General features: G+C 42.2%; 1 protein-coding gene across 7 annotated transcripts in view; it reads left to right on the plus strand.

Moving 5' to 3' along the window:
- Positions 1-15,846, plus strand: part of Stx3 (syntaxin 3) — a 47,545-nt gene that overhangs the window by 21,071 nt on the left and 10,628 nt on the right. For 4 of the 7 annotated variants that reach the window (XM_032891653.1, XM_032891652.1, XM_032891651.1 and 1 more), the window contains exons 3-6: positions 10,863-10,962; positions 12,751-12,825; positions 14,132-14,199; positions 15,714-15,822. In XM_032891653.1, the coding sequence (XP_032747544.1) occupies positions 10,863-10,962; positions 12,751-12,825; positions 14,132-14,199; positions 15,714-15,822 (352 nt within the window). Of the gene's footprint in view, positions 1-10,862; positions 10,963-12,293; positions 12,340-12,750; positions 12,826-14,131; positions 14,200-15,713; positions 15,823-15,846 lie in introns of all 7 variants that reach the window. The other 3 variants (XM_032891654.1, XM_032891650.1, XM_032891655.1) reach the window with 2 other exon arrangements.

The raw sequence follows: 15,846 nt of genomic DNA on the forward strand, positions 1-15,846 counted from the left end.
TGATTGGTTGGCATTGTTGTTTTAATGGGGTTGCAAGCTCCTTCAGCTCTTTCAATCCTTTCTCTAATTCCCCCAAAGGGGGTCCTGTTTTCAGTTCAGTGGTTTACTTCTAACGTTCACTTCTGCGTTTTACACGCTCTGGTTGTATCTCTCAGGAGAGATCTATATCTGGTTCCTGTCAGCATGCACTTCTTAACTTCATCAATCTTATCTAGTTTTGGCGGATATATATATGGGCCACATGTGGGTCAGGCTCTGTATGGCCGTTATTTCAGTCTCTGTTCTAAACTTTGCCTTCATATCACCTCCTATGGATATTTTTGTTTCCCCTTTTAAGAAGGAGTGGAAGCATCCATATTTTGGTCATCCTTCTTCTTGAGCTTCCTGTGGTCTGTGGATCGCATCTTGGATAATCCGAGCTTTTGGGCTAATAGCCACTTATCAATGAGTGCATACCAAGTGTGTTTTTCTGTGATTGGGTTACCTCACTCAGGATGATATTTTCTAGTTCATTCCATTTGCCTATGAATTTCACGAAGTCATTGTTTTTGATTGTTGAGTAGTACTCCATTGTGTAGATGTACCATATTTTTGAATCCATTCCTCTGTTGAAGGGTATCTGGGTTCTTTCCAGCTTCTGGTTATCAATAAGGCTGCTATGAACATAGTGGAGCATGTGTCTTTATTGTATGTTGGAGCATCATTTGGGTATATGCCCAGGAGAGGTATAGCTGGGTCCTCAGGTAGTGCAATGTCCAATTTTCTAAGGAACCTCCAGACTGATTTCCACAGTGGTTGTACCAGTCTGCAATCCCACCAGCAATGGAGGAGTGTTCCTCTTTTTCCACATCCTTGCCAGCATCTGCTGTCACCTGAGTTTTTGATCTTAGCCATTCTGACTGGTGTGAGGTAGAATCTCAGGGTTGTTTTGATTTTCATTTTCCTTATGACTAAGGATGTTGAACCTTTCCTTAGGTGCTTCTTATCCATTTGATATTCCTCAGCTGAGAATTCTTTGTTTAGCTCTGTACCCCATTTTTTAATAGGGTTATTTGTCTCCCTGCAGTCTTAACTTCGTAAGTTCTTTGTATATTTTGGAAATAAGCCCTCTATCAGTTATAGGATTGGTAAAGATCTGTGCCCAATCTGTTGGTTGCCGTTTTGTCCTAGTGATAGTATCCTTTGCCTTATAGAAGCTTTGCAGTTTTATGAGGTCCCATTTGTCGAGTCTTGATGTAAGAGCACAAGCCATTAGTGTTCTGTTCAGAAAATTTTCCCCAGTGCCCATGTGTTTGAGATTCTTCCCCACCTGCTGAGTCTTGTTCTCCTCATCTGTGAAGTGGGATTTGTTATATAATGATTTTCCACAGGGTTGGATTGGGTCTGATTATGCTCATAAAGCATCTTGAATGTTGCCAGGCATATATGCACTCAGTGAGTAGTACTTAACTCCCCTCCCCCTCCATAGTCTTTTTGTCACTGAAGTTTTTGTCTCTACTATTTGCCTTACTTAGGGTTTTACTTATATGAAGAGACACCATGACCAGGTAACTCTCATAAGGACAGCATTTAATTGGGGCTGGCATATAGGTTCAAAGGTTCAGTCTGTTATTGAGGTGGGAGCATGGCAGCATCTAGGCAGGCATGGTGCAGGAAGAGCTGAGAGTCCTACATCTTTATCTAAAGATTGCTGGCAGAATACTGGCTTCCGAGCAGTTAGGATGAGGGTCTTAAAGCTTATACCACCAGGGCACACCTTCTAATAGTACCACTCCCTGGGCTGAGCATACACAAACCATCACACTATTTATCTTTTTATTTCCTGGAAAGAAACAGAGACTCATTTTCTTTCTGAGGAGTAATTCAGGAGTTTTCCACAATTTGGATTGTGGGTGTGGAAAAGTGGACCTCCAGAGTTCCCCTGAATGGAATGGGTTGAATCCTACTGGGGAGCCTTGTCTAGTCTCAACAGGAGAGGATGCACCTAGTTTTACTGTAGCTTGAGAAACCAGGGATGGTTGATATCCATGGGAGACCTCCCCTTTTCTGAAGAGAAATGGAGGAGTGGTGACTGTGTGGGGATTGGGAGGAGAGATAGGAAGGGGAAACTGAGATCATGATGTAAAATAAATAAATTAAAAAAAAAGAGAAAGAACTGTGTGAAGAGCTAACCTGAGTTTGTTTTGTCCTGACTGGAAAGTTGGCTGTGAGCTTCCACAGTGCCTAATCTGCTCGTGGGTGGGCACCGTCTTTCAGTCAGTGACTCAAAGTGAGGTCAAACAACACTTGTGTTGTTCTACTTTGTGACAGTGGAAGGCAATGCTCTTGTTCAGTGGTGGAGGTGCACTTGAGTTGATGTCAGAAGACAGCTTCGTTCTCTACACTCTTTCCCTGGTGACTCACATGCAGTAAAGAATATCTTCTCTGTGGTGAGGAATTTTCTCTAGTACCTCTGTTCATCCTCTTTTCCTGAACCACAAGAGGGCCCCTAAAAGGCAGTATTCCTTGCAACTTAGAAAGATGGTGGGCTTTCGTCTGTGAGTAAAGGCTAGAGTCTGTTTTCCTAGTTGGTACTGGGTACATGGTCATAACCATCCTTTGTCGGAAGGGACATAGTGTGAGTGCTTCACAGAGAGATAAGATCACCAGGATTGCCATAGACCCTGGCATAATACACCCTCTAGAAATGAGCACATTACTGCCCAAACACAGCCATGGACTGTGTAAACAACAGGTCAGGGGTTGGGCGTGACTGTTTGGTCAGTAAAAGTGCTCATTCTGGATGGCAGTGTGAGATGCCTTAAGCCCTTGTGGTCAAGTATTTGAGAAATTGCCTTTTTTTCTATTAGAAATTTATTTGTTTAAAGATACTGCTCTTAAAAAATTAACTTACATTTATTTAGTGTGCACACATGGGTCTCTTCAGCACACATGTAGGTCAGAAGATGACTTGACTTCTGGGAGTTGGTTCTCCCTGGCCAGGAGAGAACACACACACACACACACACACACACACTGAAGGGATGAAACAAAAGGCAGAATTCAATAACCTGATACATACAAATATACATGCATATATACATATACACATAATACATGTGTATATACACACATAATATATGCATACAGACCTACAGATAGACATATACATATTGACACATAGAATGGTTAGACCAAAGCTCCAGCAAGCAGGCTCCAAGTATTCCGCACATACATACACAAATACACACAATTGGTGGATGGAAGAAACTATGTTCTAACCCCCATTCACACAAACTTTATACATACAAATAATGAATGGATGGGAGAAATAATGTTCCAGCCATACCATACCTTATTCTTTCTTCCACAGCTTGTATATCCTGGGAAAATCTTTCAAGCAGTATACAATTATAATATGATTATTGTGTTAGTTTTCTTCTAGTGAATGAATATGAAAAACAATGTTTTCCCCTACCTTTCCAAGAAATAATATCACTTAGTACAGTTATTCTGTTTTTTTTTTTTAAGATTTTATTTATTTTATGTATATGAGTACACTGTAGCTGTATTCAGACACACCAGAAGAGGGCATCAGATCCCATTACAAATGGTTGTAAGCCGCCATGTGGTTGCTGGGAATTGAACTGAGGACCCTAGCAAGAATAATCAGTGCTCTTAACCACTGAGCCACCTGTCCAGCCCTATACTATTCTGAAAGACCCACATACATCCATAAACAAGCAACTTGTTACTGACTAACAAAGTGTAAGGAAGCAAGGGAGTTTCCTCAGCCATTTTCTCTTACTGCCAGGCAGCAGTTTGCAGTTACAAAGAAAGAAGTAATTATTTTATTTATTATTTATCTTTAAAACTAATCTTGTAAAAATCTTAAAAGAATCACAAATCTAAATTTTTATATAAAAATCAGTCTTATCTGCCTTAAATCCTCAAAATACACATCTACTCAGCAACAAGTCTTTTTTTTTTTTATTAGATATTTTTTTATTTAAATTTCGAATGTTATCCCCTTTCCCGGTTTTCCCTATCCCATCCCCACTACCCCTTCTTCTATGAGGGCGTTCCCCACTGATCCACCCGCCCCTTCCTGCTTCCCCACCCTGACATTCCCCTATACTGGGGGGTCCAGCCTTGGCTTCTCATCCCATTGGTGCCCAACAAGGCCATCCTCTGCTACATATGCAGCTGCAGCCATGGGTCTGTCCATGTATACTCTTTGGATGGTGGTTTAGTCCCTGGGAGCTCTGGTTGGTTGGTATTGTTGTTCTTATGGGGTTGCAAACCCCTTCAGCTCCTTCAATCCTTTCTATAACGCTTCCAATGTTGACCCTGTTCTCAGTTCAATGGTTTGCTGCTAGCATTCATCTTTGTATTTGTCGGGCTCTGGCTGAGCCTCTCAGGAGACAGCTATATCAGGCTCCTGACAGCATGGACTTCTTAGCATCAACAATATTGTCTGGGTTTGGTGGCTGTATGTATATAGGCTTAATCCCCAGGTGAGGCAGGCTCTGAATGGCCTTTCCTTCAGTCTCTGCTTCAAACTTTGTCTCCATATCTTCTCTTATTAATAGTTTTGTTTCCCCTTCTAAGAAGGACTGAAACATCTGCACTTTGGTCTTCCTTCTCCTTGAGCTTCATGTGGTCTGTGAATTGTAGTTTGGGTAATCCGAGCTTTGGGACTAATATCCACTTATCAGAGAGTGCATACCATGTGTGGTTTTTTGGGATTGGTTTCTTAATACACCATTTCAGGAAGCTGAGGGCAAAAATGAATATAAGAAATCAATCCTCATCAGTCTAGCCTCAGTGAGAGTCCCGTCAGCCAGTGCTGCCGTTGTACTTGTTCCCTGACCATAGAACATCCCTAGCTTAACTAGTAAGAGCATGCCTTTCTGAACTTCAGATTGCTCCCTAAGAATTTTTATATCAGAGCCAGTAATAAAAACATCTCAACTTAGCTTCACTAACAACTTTATTTTTCCAAATATTTTCTAAGATTGTTGACAATCTGTATCTCTAAATTCTTCTGTAGGGTGGTCGTAAACTGCTCCAGCAGCAATGCCTGAAAGAGATCAAGCCTTAGAATTGCGAATGCCAGGGATACTGCCCAGTGAGGGACTGGAAGCCCCCTTAAAGTTTTCATATAATTCTTAGATTAAGATGTAAGTGAGGCAGCAAGCAGAGCAGAACTCATAACAGCATGAAGTCCTCAGCACACATAGTTCTCAAGGCTGTGCCACACCAAGGCTCACGCATGGGCTGCCTTTCATGAATTTTAAATCCATTTGTCATTCCTCCTGCATGGCTTTTGGAAGTCTTTCTAGATTACAGAGCACTTCAGCTTCTTATAGCCTCACAAAATGGAAAGAGCAAAGACAACTAATTCTATTCACATGAAGGGATCCACCTTCATGACTTAGTAACCTACAAAAGCCTACATTCAAATACCTTTACATTAGAGTCGGTGTGTGCATTTGTCGGGGTACAACATTCAGGTCATTCTGGGAAGGAGACTGTTTTGCTGTGAATATGAAGCCTCTCTCTCTCTCTCTCTCTCTCTCTCTCTCTCTCTCTCTGGTGTTATGCATATGTGTGCATGTGTGTGGCGAGACTGAAGGACAACCTCCAGTCTCAGCCTCAGGGAAATCCGTCTCTTTTGAGCTATGTTTGTTCACTGGCATACAACTCACCCGTTAGGCTAAACTGGCTGGTCAGGGGTCCAGGGGCCTTAGAGAAAGGGGTCCCTGCCTTTCCAGTGCTAGGATTCTATACCTTGTGTTTTTATCTGCGTTTTGGGAATTGAATTCAGCTTCTTAAGTTTATAAGACAAAATGCTTTACCAACTGGACCATTTCTCACAGCTGCAAGCATGCTTATTTCTTGAATTGTGTAGCCATACATTCATTGAACAGACATTTACAGAGTGACCCTGTGTTTGGTACCATGAGGTCTATCAAGTAGTCTGAGATGAGAAACACAACCCTAACATTTGAAGTGATCTTCACTTAACACCCAAAGTTTTCCAGAGCTAGGCTGGGGCAGGGGTCGGGGTGGGGTTAGGTAAGGGTGTGTGTAGACAGAACAGTAGGAGATACAGAGGGACTTGAAGTGCAGGGATTTGCTGTTTGGGCTTGAGTTCTGTTAGAGCTGGGACCTTTCAAAGTAATTGTAATGTGGAAATCTAGGCATTAGTGTCAAATCCAGCGGGTTAAGAACTTGTTAACTCTTTGAGCAGGGTATTGTAGGGGTAGGCAAGCTTCCGATTTCTAGACTCTTCAGTTAGTGAGGCAGGGGGCTTTGGCTAGGCACTTGGCAGTTTGTTTTCGACCTGTCTTTCCCACCGCCTTTTCTGCACTTTGCTCTTTATTGCTGGGAATTACATTACAGATGTGTATATTATACAGATTAGCAGATTTATATGTCATATATGTGTATACTGTGCCCTGCTTGACGCCACTGTCCTTACTGTGTGCCCTTGCTTTCTACTGTGTTCCCTCTCTTAAGTTCTTAATACTGACTCACCTTTCATGTCTGTGTGTGTGCTTGGTGTGTGTATAAATTCTGTGTGAGAGAAAATCTACCTAGTTGCCTTTCTGAGACTGTTTTAACATATTTCCCCCTTCACATGATAACCTCCATCCACTTTCCTACAAATGACAATATTTTACTCTTTTTGTCTCAATAATGTTCTTATATGCACACATTTTAAATCCATTTATCACCTCACAGATACTTGGGCTGATTCTATATCTTGGTAATTGTGAATATTGCAACAGTAAACATGGGCGTGCCATGTCTCTGCTGTGTGCTGACATCATTTCCTTCAGGTGTATTTGTAGGAATGATGCAGCAGGGTCATAAACAAGGGTCTGATTTTAGTTGTTTGAGGAAACTCCACACTGATTTCCATAGTAGCTATACTAACTGTATTGCCATTAACACTGTATCTCCTTATTCACTGTGTTCTTTTATGGTTGACATTCTGATTGGAGAAGATTAGTGTTTCAACTTAGTTGACTTGAGAATACTGTCTTACAAAACTTGTTCTTATTGGTGAGCACATCTCTGAGGTCATTCTTTTCACTCATAAAAAGAAGCTGGAACACTAAGTCTTAATAAAACTCGTTAGGGACTTGGGGGTTTAGGAGAGGCAGAGATTAATTTTTTTATTATTTTATTTTGCTTTTTTTTTCTCTCAAATTTTACATCCTGACAGTAGTTTCCCTACCTTTCACTCTCCAGACTCTTTACCCCGACTCCACTCTCTGCTGCTTGCTGGGGCTGGAACATGATCCCCTTTTTCTATCACATTATCATCAACTTTCTGTTTTCTAACTCCCTCACTGCCCGAGCTTGGCTGTCCTGGAACTTGCTCTGTAAGACTGACTTTGAACTCAGAGATCTTCTTGCCTTAGTCTCCTGGGATCAAAGTTGTATACTACCTTGCTTGGGCCTAAGCTTTTCTTAGCTATTATGCCTCAAGATCTTCATGCCAAGATCCAGGTCAGAAACCTGTGTTTTCCAGCCTCAATCTGGATCACAGGTGAGCTCTCCAATTCTGGATTGTAGTTCATTACAGATGTAGTCAAGTTGTTAACCAGGAATAACCATTATATCCATTAACACAAAATTTGACTTAGTGACCCTGCCTCAATGAATAAGGTGTTTTAGGGATTGAAGAGATTCCTGACATCAATCCCAGGCTTCCACACATGCTCACACATGTGCATTTGTACCCTGTGGTGGTTTGAATATGCTTGGCCTATGGGAAGTGGCACTATTAGGATGTGTGGGCTTACTGGAGGAGGTATAGCCTTAGTAGTAAGTGTGTCATTGTAGAGGTGGGGCTTTAAGATTTTGTGTGTGCGTGCGTGTGCGTGCGTGTGTGTGTGTGTGTATGTGTGCGTGCGTGTATACAAGATGTAGAACTCTTGACTCCTCCAGCACCAAGTCTGTCTGTACAATACCATGCTTCTTCTCATGATTATAATGGACTGGACTTCTGAAAGTGTAGGCCAATCATAGTTAAATGGTTGCCTTTATAAGAGTTGCCTTAGTCATGGTATCTCTTTATAGCAATAAAATCCTAAGACACACCCATATGTGCTCATACACTTGCAAACACATGTATATAAATATGTCTGGAAAAGGAAAAAGACAAAAACAACTTCCTCCTTTCAGTTAGATGAGCCTGGTTAGTATTATGTGGTCATTCTAATTGGCAGCACCTCCCATCAAGAGTAGTGACCTCATATCTTTAGGTTTCTGTAAATGGCTATTGAGGACTCTAGAATTGCTGTAGGAGTAAATGAGACATACCTTTAAAGGTGTAGCAGAGTGCCTGGCATATGATAAAGGGAGGTTATTGTTGCTGTTTGTATTTAGTATTTAACATTCCTTATGTACTTGATGTGGTGTAAGCTTGTTCAAGGTCATAAAACTGCTAAGAGGTAGAGCTGAACCCTGAACTGCTCTGCTTGCTGTTGTTTTTTTTAATTATATCATCTAGAGTCTCACATTGCTGACAGATCATTGATATACAGTCTGAAAATCAATATATGGTAAAAAGGCACTGGAGATGAATTAGCCTTGAATTTAGTGGTGATTTGAAAAACTCATTTTTGGTTATTTTCAACCCGTCAGCAATGTTCTGTTCACTGTATGAAAAGCTTCTGATAGGGAGTTTTCCGACAGAGCAGTAAGGCACAACCTGATCTCTGCTGCAAAATGCTGCTGTAACCAGTGCTCCCCCCCACTCATGTGTACGTGTACATATGAGCGTGTATCCATGAACATGCATGTATAAGTCCGCAGGATGTGAGTGCAGTCCTCTGTCACTCTCTGCTTACTGTAGTCTTCAGGCAGGGGCTCTCACTGAACCAGAAACTCACAGTTTTGACTGGTCTTGCTGGCCAGTGCTTTCAGTCAATGCTGCCCATCAATGCTGGGTCTACAGGCATGAGCAACTGTTCCTGGCTTTGCAGAACCAGTCTTACAGGATATTGGTTGGACATGAACATTAACTTGATGTACAGCAAATGAATGCACGTGAGCTTAATAAAAGAAGGAGTCTTCCACTGTGGTCCTTACCTGGGTGAGGAGACAGGGTCTGGATGCTTGGTTCAAACCTTAGTTTCCACTCGTTTGAAGGTTGGTTTGAAGCCTCTGCTTCAATTCTTTTGTATGAAAGGACACAGTGATGGTGGCCTCACAAAATTACTGCAAAGGGCCAAGCATTGACTAAATATATGATACTGTGGGGTAATGTCCAGCACAGGCTTTTAAGATTGAGTACTTATCAGTTCCTACAGAGCTTTTCCCCACCTGATGATTCTTTGATGATCGGGTGAATGCACAGGAGGAAATCACAGGGAACTGTCACCAAGACAGAAATTCAGAAATTCATCCTTCAGGAAGATGAACATTTTCCAGAAAAAACTGACTCAAAGCTCAAGGAGAGACAGAGGAAGGGCAGAGACGGGTGCTTTAGAGACCACCAGTGTTCACAGGCAGTAACATATGTGATCACACCTGGTAGGACCTATAACTTATTAAACTTTAGCTTTCTAATATGCATAACAATACTAATATACTCTTTTTTTTTTTTTTTCCGGAGCTGGGGACCGAACCCAGGGCCTTGTGCTTGCTAGGCAAGCGCTCTACCGCTGAGCTAAACCCCCAACCCCACTAATATACTCTTAAATGTTTTGGTCAGCTATTAAACTGCTGTATAAATATTTGAGTAGTTATACATGTTTGTACTCTAATATGATTACATTAATAAGCTATGGTACATCCAAGCCAGCATATTAATAGAGGGTGGAAAAGTCCTTTGAGTGGCAAAAATGCTAGTGTGAAGGATAGAAAGGTCAAGCTTGATCTTTGCTGTTTTTATTTTTATTTTTTGGGGGCACTGTGATTAGGTTTTTAAAAAGATGTGACCCATGCATTGGAGAACAGGGACGCTGGAAACCACCTGTGTTTTGAATCTGCATTCTGTACGTTAAGACTGTACTGTGTCAATGACAAGGCCCTTGTTGGTTAATTGTTGCAGTGCTAATGTCCTCTTCCCTTTGGAATGGGGCAGATAGGAACATTGGGTGCTGAAGTCTCAGAGTTCTGTATCTGTTGTCCCTACTGTGATCTGCTTCAGGGCCCATGGTGTCCAGGAAGTTGGTTCCTGTGGAGGGAGCTGAGGTACACTTAGTGCTCGTGCAACAGTGTCCTCTGATGTTCTGTCATGAGCCAGAGTGCTTTATGGCACACTCCTGTGCAGACAGGAAGCTTCACATGTGCAGAAATGGCCCAAGGCTGTAATTCCAGGTTCTGATCAGTGTTGGGGTTAGCTTGTAAGTGTTGGTTCGCAGAAACATGTGTCCAGGAGGAGCCTGGCTGTGTTCTGAGATGGCCTTGCTGAGTTTTTTGATTTTCCTCAGACCCTGTCTTCTTCGTCTGTCTTTCTTCTCTCTCACTTTTCTTTGGTTTTCATTTTCTATTTTTGCTCTGTTCTCTTCAACTTTCCCTTCCTCCTTGCCCTATCCTCATTCTCTTCTACTCTCACTTTGGGGCCAAAGAATCTTCCTTATACTGTTTGCAGTTACTTCTGGTTGTCTCCACCGATTTCCCCAAGGTGAGTGTGGAGGGGAGGAGGACTGTGGCTTTTAATGACTGTTCTTTATGGACTAATTTACTGGACAATGGAGATGGCACTCCCTGGGCAGCTGAAGACTTTTTTTAATGCTCTTCTACAAACACAGAAGGTAGACAGCTTGCAGCAGGAAGCTGTGCTAAGCATTCCTTTCAGGAGTGGACATATTTTCCCTCTTTGATCACCATCAAGGCTGTTGTCTTTCTGATTATAGATTGAGGAAACACGGCTCAACATCGACAAGATCTCAGAGCATGTGGAGGAAGCTAAGAAACTCTACAGTATCATTCTCTCTGCACCGATTCCAGAGCCAAGTGAGTGTTGACTGAGTTGAGTTACTGTATTGACCCTTGGCGTTGGGGCTGAGACAGGCTTGTTTTCCTCTGCTCTGGGAAAAGCATGGGAGCATACACATTCCCTTGTGCTAATATACATATGATATCACATATCACCTCTCTCCCTCTCTCTTTGTCTCCTAAGCTCTTAGTCCCAGTGTCTACCAGCTCTTCTCTTCGTAGTCCTGCTCAAACCATTGGCCAGCCTCTTCTACTTTGCAGCTTGTACCTCTCCTGACTAGCATTGCCTCTTACTGATCCTCACATTCCCCAAGCTCCATCCCAGCTTTGTGTCTTGGTTTGCATTCTTCTGACTGAAGTACATTTTCAGGCTCCCTTCCAAAATCCTACCAGATCAAGTACATTTATTTTTCATTTTTATGAGGTATTCTGGAATGGTTCACGTAAGTGCCCCTGTCTTTTACCTTGCATGCGTTACTGCTGTCGAGGCAAACTTTTGTTCTATATTTGGTGAATACAGTTTAGCACTATATTTATGTTCCTAAGAAAAGTGACTGTTCACTTGCTTTCTAGTTCCTGAGGGCTAAAACCAGAATACATATGGGAATTGTATGCAGAGCATATGGGAATTGTCCCGTCATGTTCCCACCTTCCTTTCTACGTTTCCTCTGCCACCACTGCCCACCCTGCTGACTTTATTCACATTAACCTCTGGCAAGTCTTCAAACATTACTTGTTCCCTCACACTCTTTATATATCATTCCTTCTCCTTGGGATTCCTGCTCTTAGTCTCCTTTGCTACCTAGCTAAGCTACAGACTTTTTTGACTGGCATATTCTCTCTCTCTCTCTCTCTCTCTCTCTCTCTCTCTCTCTCTCTCTCTCTCATCTATTTATTTATTTTTACCATTTGCTAACCTATAGTTTTTGTTGAGACTCAGTTCTACTATCTCTGCCCTTATGCCCTTAGGGGCTCTTCCAAGTTCCTTGAGGCTGTGCTAGGGTTTCTCCATAACCATCCCATGCACATCTTCCTCAGAACTAAAGCCATACCTTGTGCTACATATCAAGACTTCAGATGAACTCCCTCCGTATCCCCTGCCAGGCTCTGCCCCTTGACTGCTGAGTTTATATCTTCTCTCTGGTCCCTTAAGTTCTCACTCAGTCACAAGAGTGGAGGTTCCAAAGACTAATTCTGGAATGCATGGTTATTGTTAACTTTGCTCCATATTCCCACCCGAGTGCTCCGCGCATGCATCAGCTGCGACAGCTCTGGGAGTGTAGTAGGTGCATCATACACACGTGCCTTATGTAAATTAATGGGCTTTGGTTGAAATTTCTTTTCCTCAGAACTTCCATGGAATCCTCTCCTATCTCCTGAGATTGAGCTCACATGGTAAACAAGTTAATTCCTCTAAAAGCATGACTTGGATTGAGGAGGCTTGTTTTAAAAAGAAAATCCTATGCTCTAACCCTGTATTTGGTTCTTTAGGTCTGGAATAGGGTACCAAAATATGTCTTTTAATTTAGTAAATTAATAATTTTATTTTGGATATGAGAGATTGTACCCAGGGCTTGGTGCATGCTAAGCATGTAATCTACCACTGTTATTTCCTTAGTCTAAAAATGCTTTAAAAGAAAAAAAATTCTTTGTGACTGACTGCAGTGGTAGATTCTAAAAAGCACATTGAGATGAACACTGGTGGCAGAGGGCATCTGAGAGCCTCTGCCTCATCTGCTGACTGATCTATCTCGCAGAGCAGTTTGCTGTCTTTTGTAACTGAGCCTGCCTCTTATGTTTACCCAGAAACCAAAGATGACCTTGAACAGCTCACAACTGAGATCAAGAAAAGGGCCAACAACGTCCGGAACAAACTGAAGAGTAAGAAGAGAACACAGAAATAAGCCAGTCTCCACCACAGCCAGATACAACCTCTGAGGGCTCACCTCTCACCCGCCAGTCACCCCAACAGGAGTGACATCATTTGGCTTATTTTTACTGGAGTCTAGGGCACTGTCCCTGGACTGACCTTCTGTATCCTTAGACATTCATCACCTCTTAAATTCTCACTGTAGTTAAAAATGCCCAGCACCGAAGTTAGGAAGTGAAAGTTATTATGTGTTTCCCACCACTGTCGTTGTTATTTAGCTTAGTCCTTCAGTTCTCTCCTGCTGCTTTCTCAGCACCTATGTACATTTGAGAGGTAACTGTAGAGACATAGGTGCAGGGTCTGTCATTCAGTCAGCAGACATTTCTTTGTCTATACCTTCTCATTCCTGCTTCCCTCCCTGGTTTTGGAGCACAGTGTTCAGCAACGTCACTGTCATAGATTTAATCCTCCTGGGGATCTCCAACTCTTGCTTAGTTTTGCAGCTGTAATCCCTATTCCTGTCAAAGTACTTGCCGAGTATGTGCTATTGGTCAGAGAGGAAATCAGTATTATTTCTTCCTTCTCCAATAAAGTTTAACAGTTATTTTAATGGATAGTGAGGGGAAGGCAGCTTCCAAAAATAATGTTAATGTGACCGCCTCCTTGTTAAGCCGCTTGTTCAATCTTTGCATTGGTATTTTAAAGAGGTTCAGGTTGAGCATACTTAATCCAAAGTTTCCAAATTCAAAATATTCCAAAATCTGGAACTTTCTGACATTTATATGACACTGTAAGTAGAAAGCGTCATACTAAGCCTCACAAGTACACTAAAAATGTAGTTCTAAATTATCTCTAGGCTCTAAGATATATATGAAAAACAAATGAGTCCTGTGAGCCATCCCTAACATTATGTATATGCACATATTCCATTTTTTTTAGATATTTCAATTTTGACAAAATCCGAAACACTCCTGACTCGAAGCATTTCACACCAATGCTGCCCAGCCTCTGTTGCTACTTTTTCCATTTTATAAACAAGAGGACAGATGGTTGAAAGAGTTACACAGCTAGTCCATGGCAGGGTAGGGATTTAAGTGTCAGTCCCTTGATGGCCTGAACAGAACTATTAGTTGTGTTGCTGAGGTCTTAAGTGTGTAGCTTGTGGGGGTGGACACTGATCTTTTGTTATTGGATCTCCCTGTTGTCATCCATCTTCATAGCCTCTGTGTGTGAGGATGGCTAAGCAGGTCCGTATAGAATAGGGTGCTTTGTAGAAGGAAGGACAGATGTGTTGCTAGAATAACCCTCTCACTGCAGGCATGGAGAAGCATATTGAGGAAGACGAGGTCCGGTCATCAGCAGACCTTCGGATACGAAAGTCCCAGGTACCTTTGTTTCTGGTTTAACAACTATTTTCACCACTTTATAAAAATTATTTTTTTACCATGTGCATTTAAAAAAAAAATTCTATTGTATTGGAACTCAGTTTGAGGAACTGGAAAGGGGAACCATCTAGGCTAAAGCAGTGGCCAGGGCCCATTGTTCCCCTTTGGCCTTCTCTCACATTCTAAAGGAAGCCCCTAAAGTGCTCCCGTAGCTCCCCTAGACTCTTCAGACACACCTTCAACACTGCTTTGTTTTATAGGCAAAGAAAGTTATGTCTTTCTTCTAACAATTGTTAGAGTCACCAAGTTTGGAGTCATCAAAAACATGTTTCTTGTCCTATGAGAACCTGGGCATGGTGGCTGCCTCATATAATCCCAACACTTTCGAGGCTAAGGCAAGAGGACTTCTGAGTCTTCAAGGATATCCTGCCAGAAATATAGTGTGAGAACATTAAAAAACAAAAACAACAGGAAAAAAATGAGGGAGGAATCTGTCATGATGTTTAAGTGGTGCAGTAAATACTGTATAGCAGGAAATCAATGTAAGAGGTATAATCGAATCTGTGGTCCTCACATCACTGAAAGATCTCACAGCGAATTGGCGGTGGCCTTGGGTGAGCAGGAGTGCTGGTGTGGTGTGTGTGTGTGTGTGTGTGTGTGTGTGTGTGTGTGTGTGTGTGTGTGTGTGTGTGTGCAGTGTTGGCAGCAACAGAGAGTGGTGTTGGTGGCAGTGGTATGAAGATGGTGGTGGCAGCATTGGGATGAATTCAGGACAGATAAAATGGGAATACCCTACCTTGAGAAAAGAGTGTGTTGTTGGGTAGCAGTACTAAATTTCCAGCTGATAATGTAATGCCACACTCCAAAGGTCTTCAAATACTAGACGGGAGCATTTGCAGCTGATCCAGTAGCTGCCAGTCATTTGTTTCAGTCTACACAGCGTCTAGGGTCATATGCTAGCCCTTTGGATACGAGTGGGGAAGAGGCTAGGAGCTCCCTAGTTAGGCTTTCGTGATGATTTAGTCTGAATTTACATGGTAGTAGTATGTTTGGTAAACAGAGGAATAAGTAGGCTTGATGCTGTGAGGTAGGCAAGGAATAAAAGTTATTATTAAGTCTGTTGAGAGAAACTGTTTATTTGTAAGCAAGAAACCTTGAGGTTGTCATTTGGCATGTGACCCGAAGGAACATTGGCAGGCACTGCTTATGGGAATCATAGTTGAGAACTTTAGCCAAGGTTATGGTGGAAAATGCTACTCTCAGGTTCTCAGTAATTCTGTTTTTGACTAAAAAATATTACATTAGTTCAGTAAAGCAAGAAATGAGTAATGGAGATTACACATTGAAAGTTCAGTGGATGTGTCCCACAGCACCAAACTAGCTTAACAAAGTAGGGGTTTGCATTTTGGTCTTTTGGTTCCAAGCCTAGGACTACTGCAGACTAGGCTGTGTCAAGGTGGGATAGTTTTACATGGCCTCCTGGGGGGTCTACTCATTTAACATTGTCTCCATAGCACTCCGTCCTCTCCCGGAAGTTTGTGGAGGTGATGACAAAGTACAATGAGGCACAGGTGGACTTCCGTGAACGCAGCAAAGGGCGCATCCAACGGCAGCTTGAAATTAGTATGTGTTTGAAGTTGGGCCAGT

This window comes from Rattus rattus, chromosome 2 (genome assembly GCF_011064425.1).
Source record: "Rattus rattus isolate New Zealand chromosome 2, Rrattus_CSIRO_v1, whole genome shotgun sequence".
Taxonomy (NCBI): domain Eukaryota; kingdom Metazoa; phylum Chordata; class Mammalia; order Rodentia; family Muridae; genus Rattus; species Rattus rattus.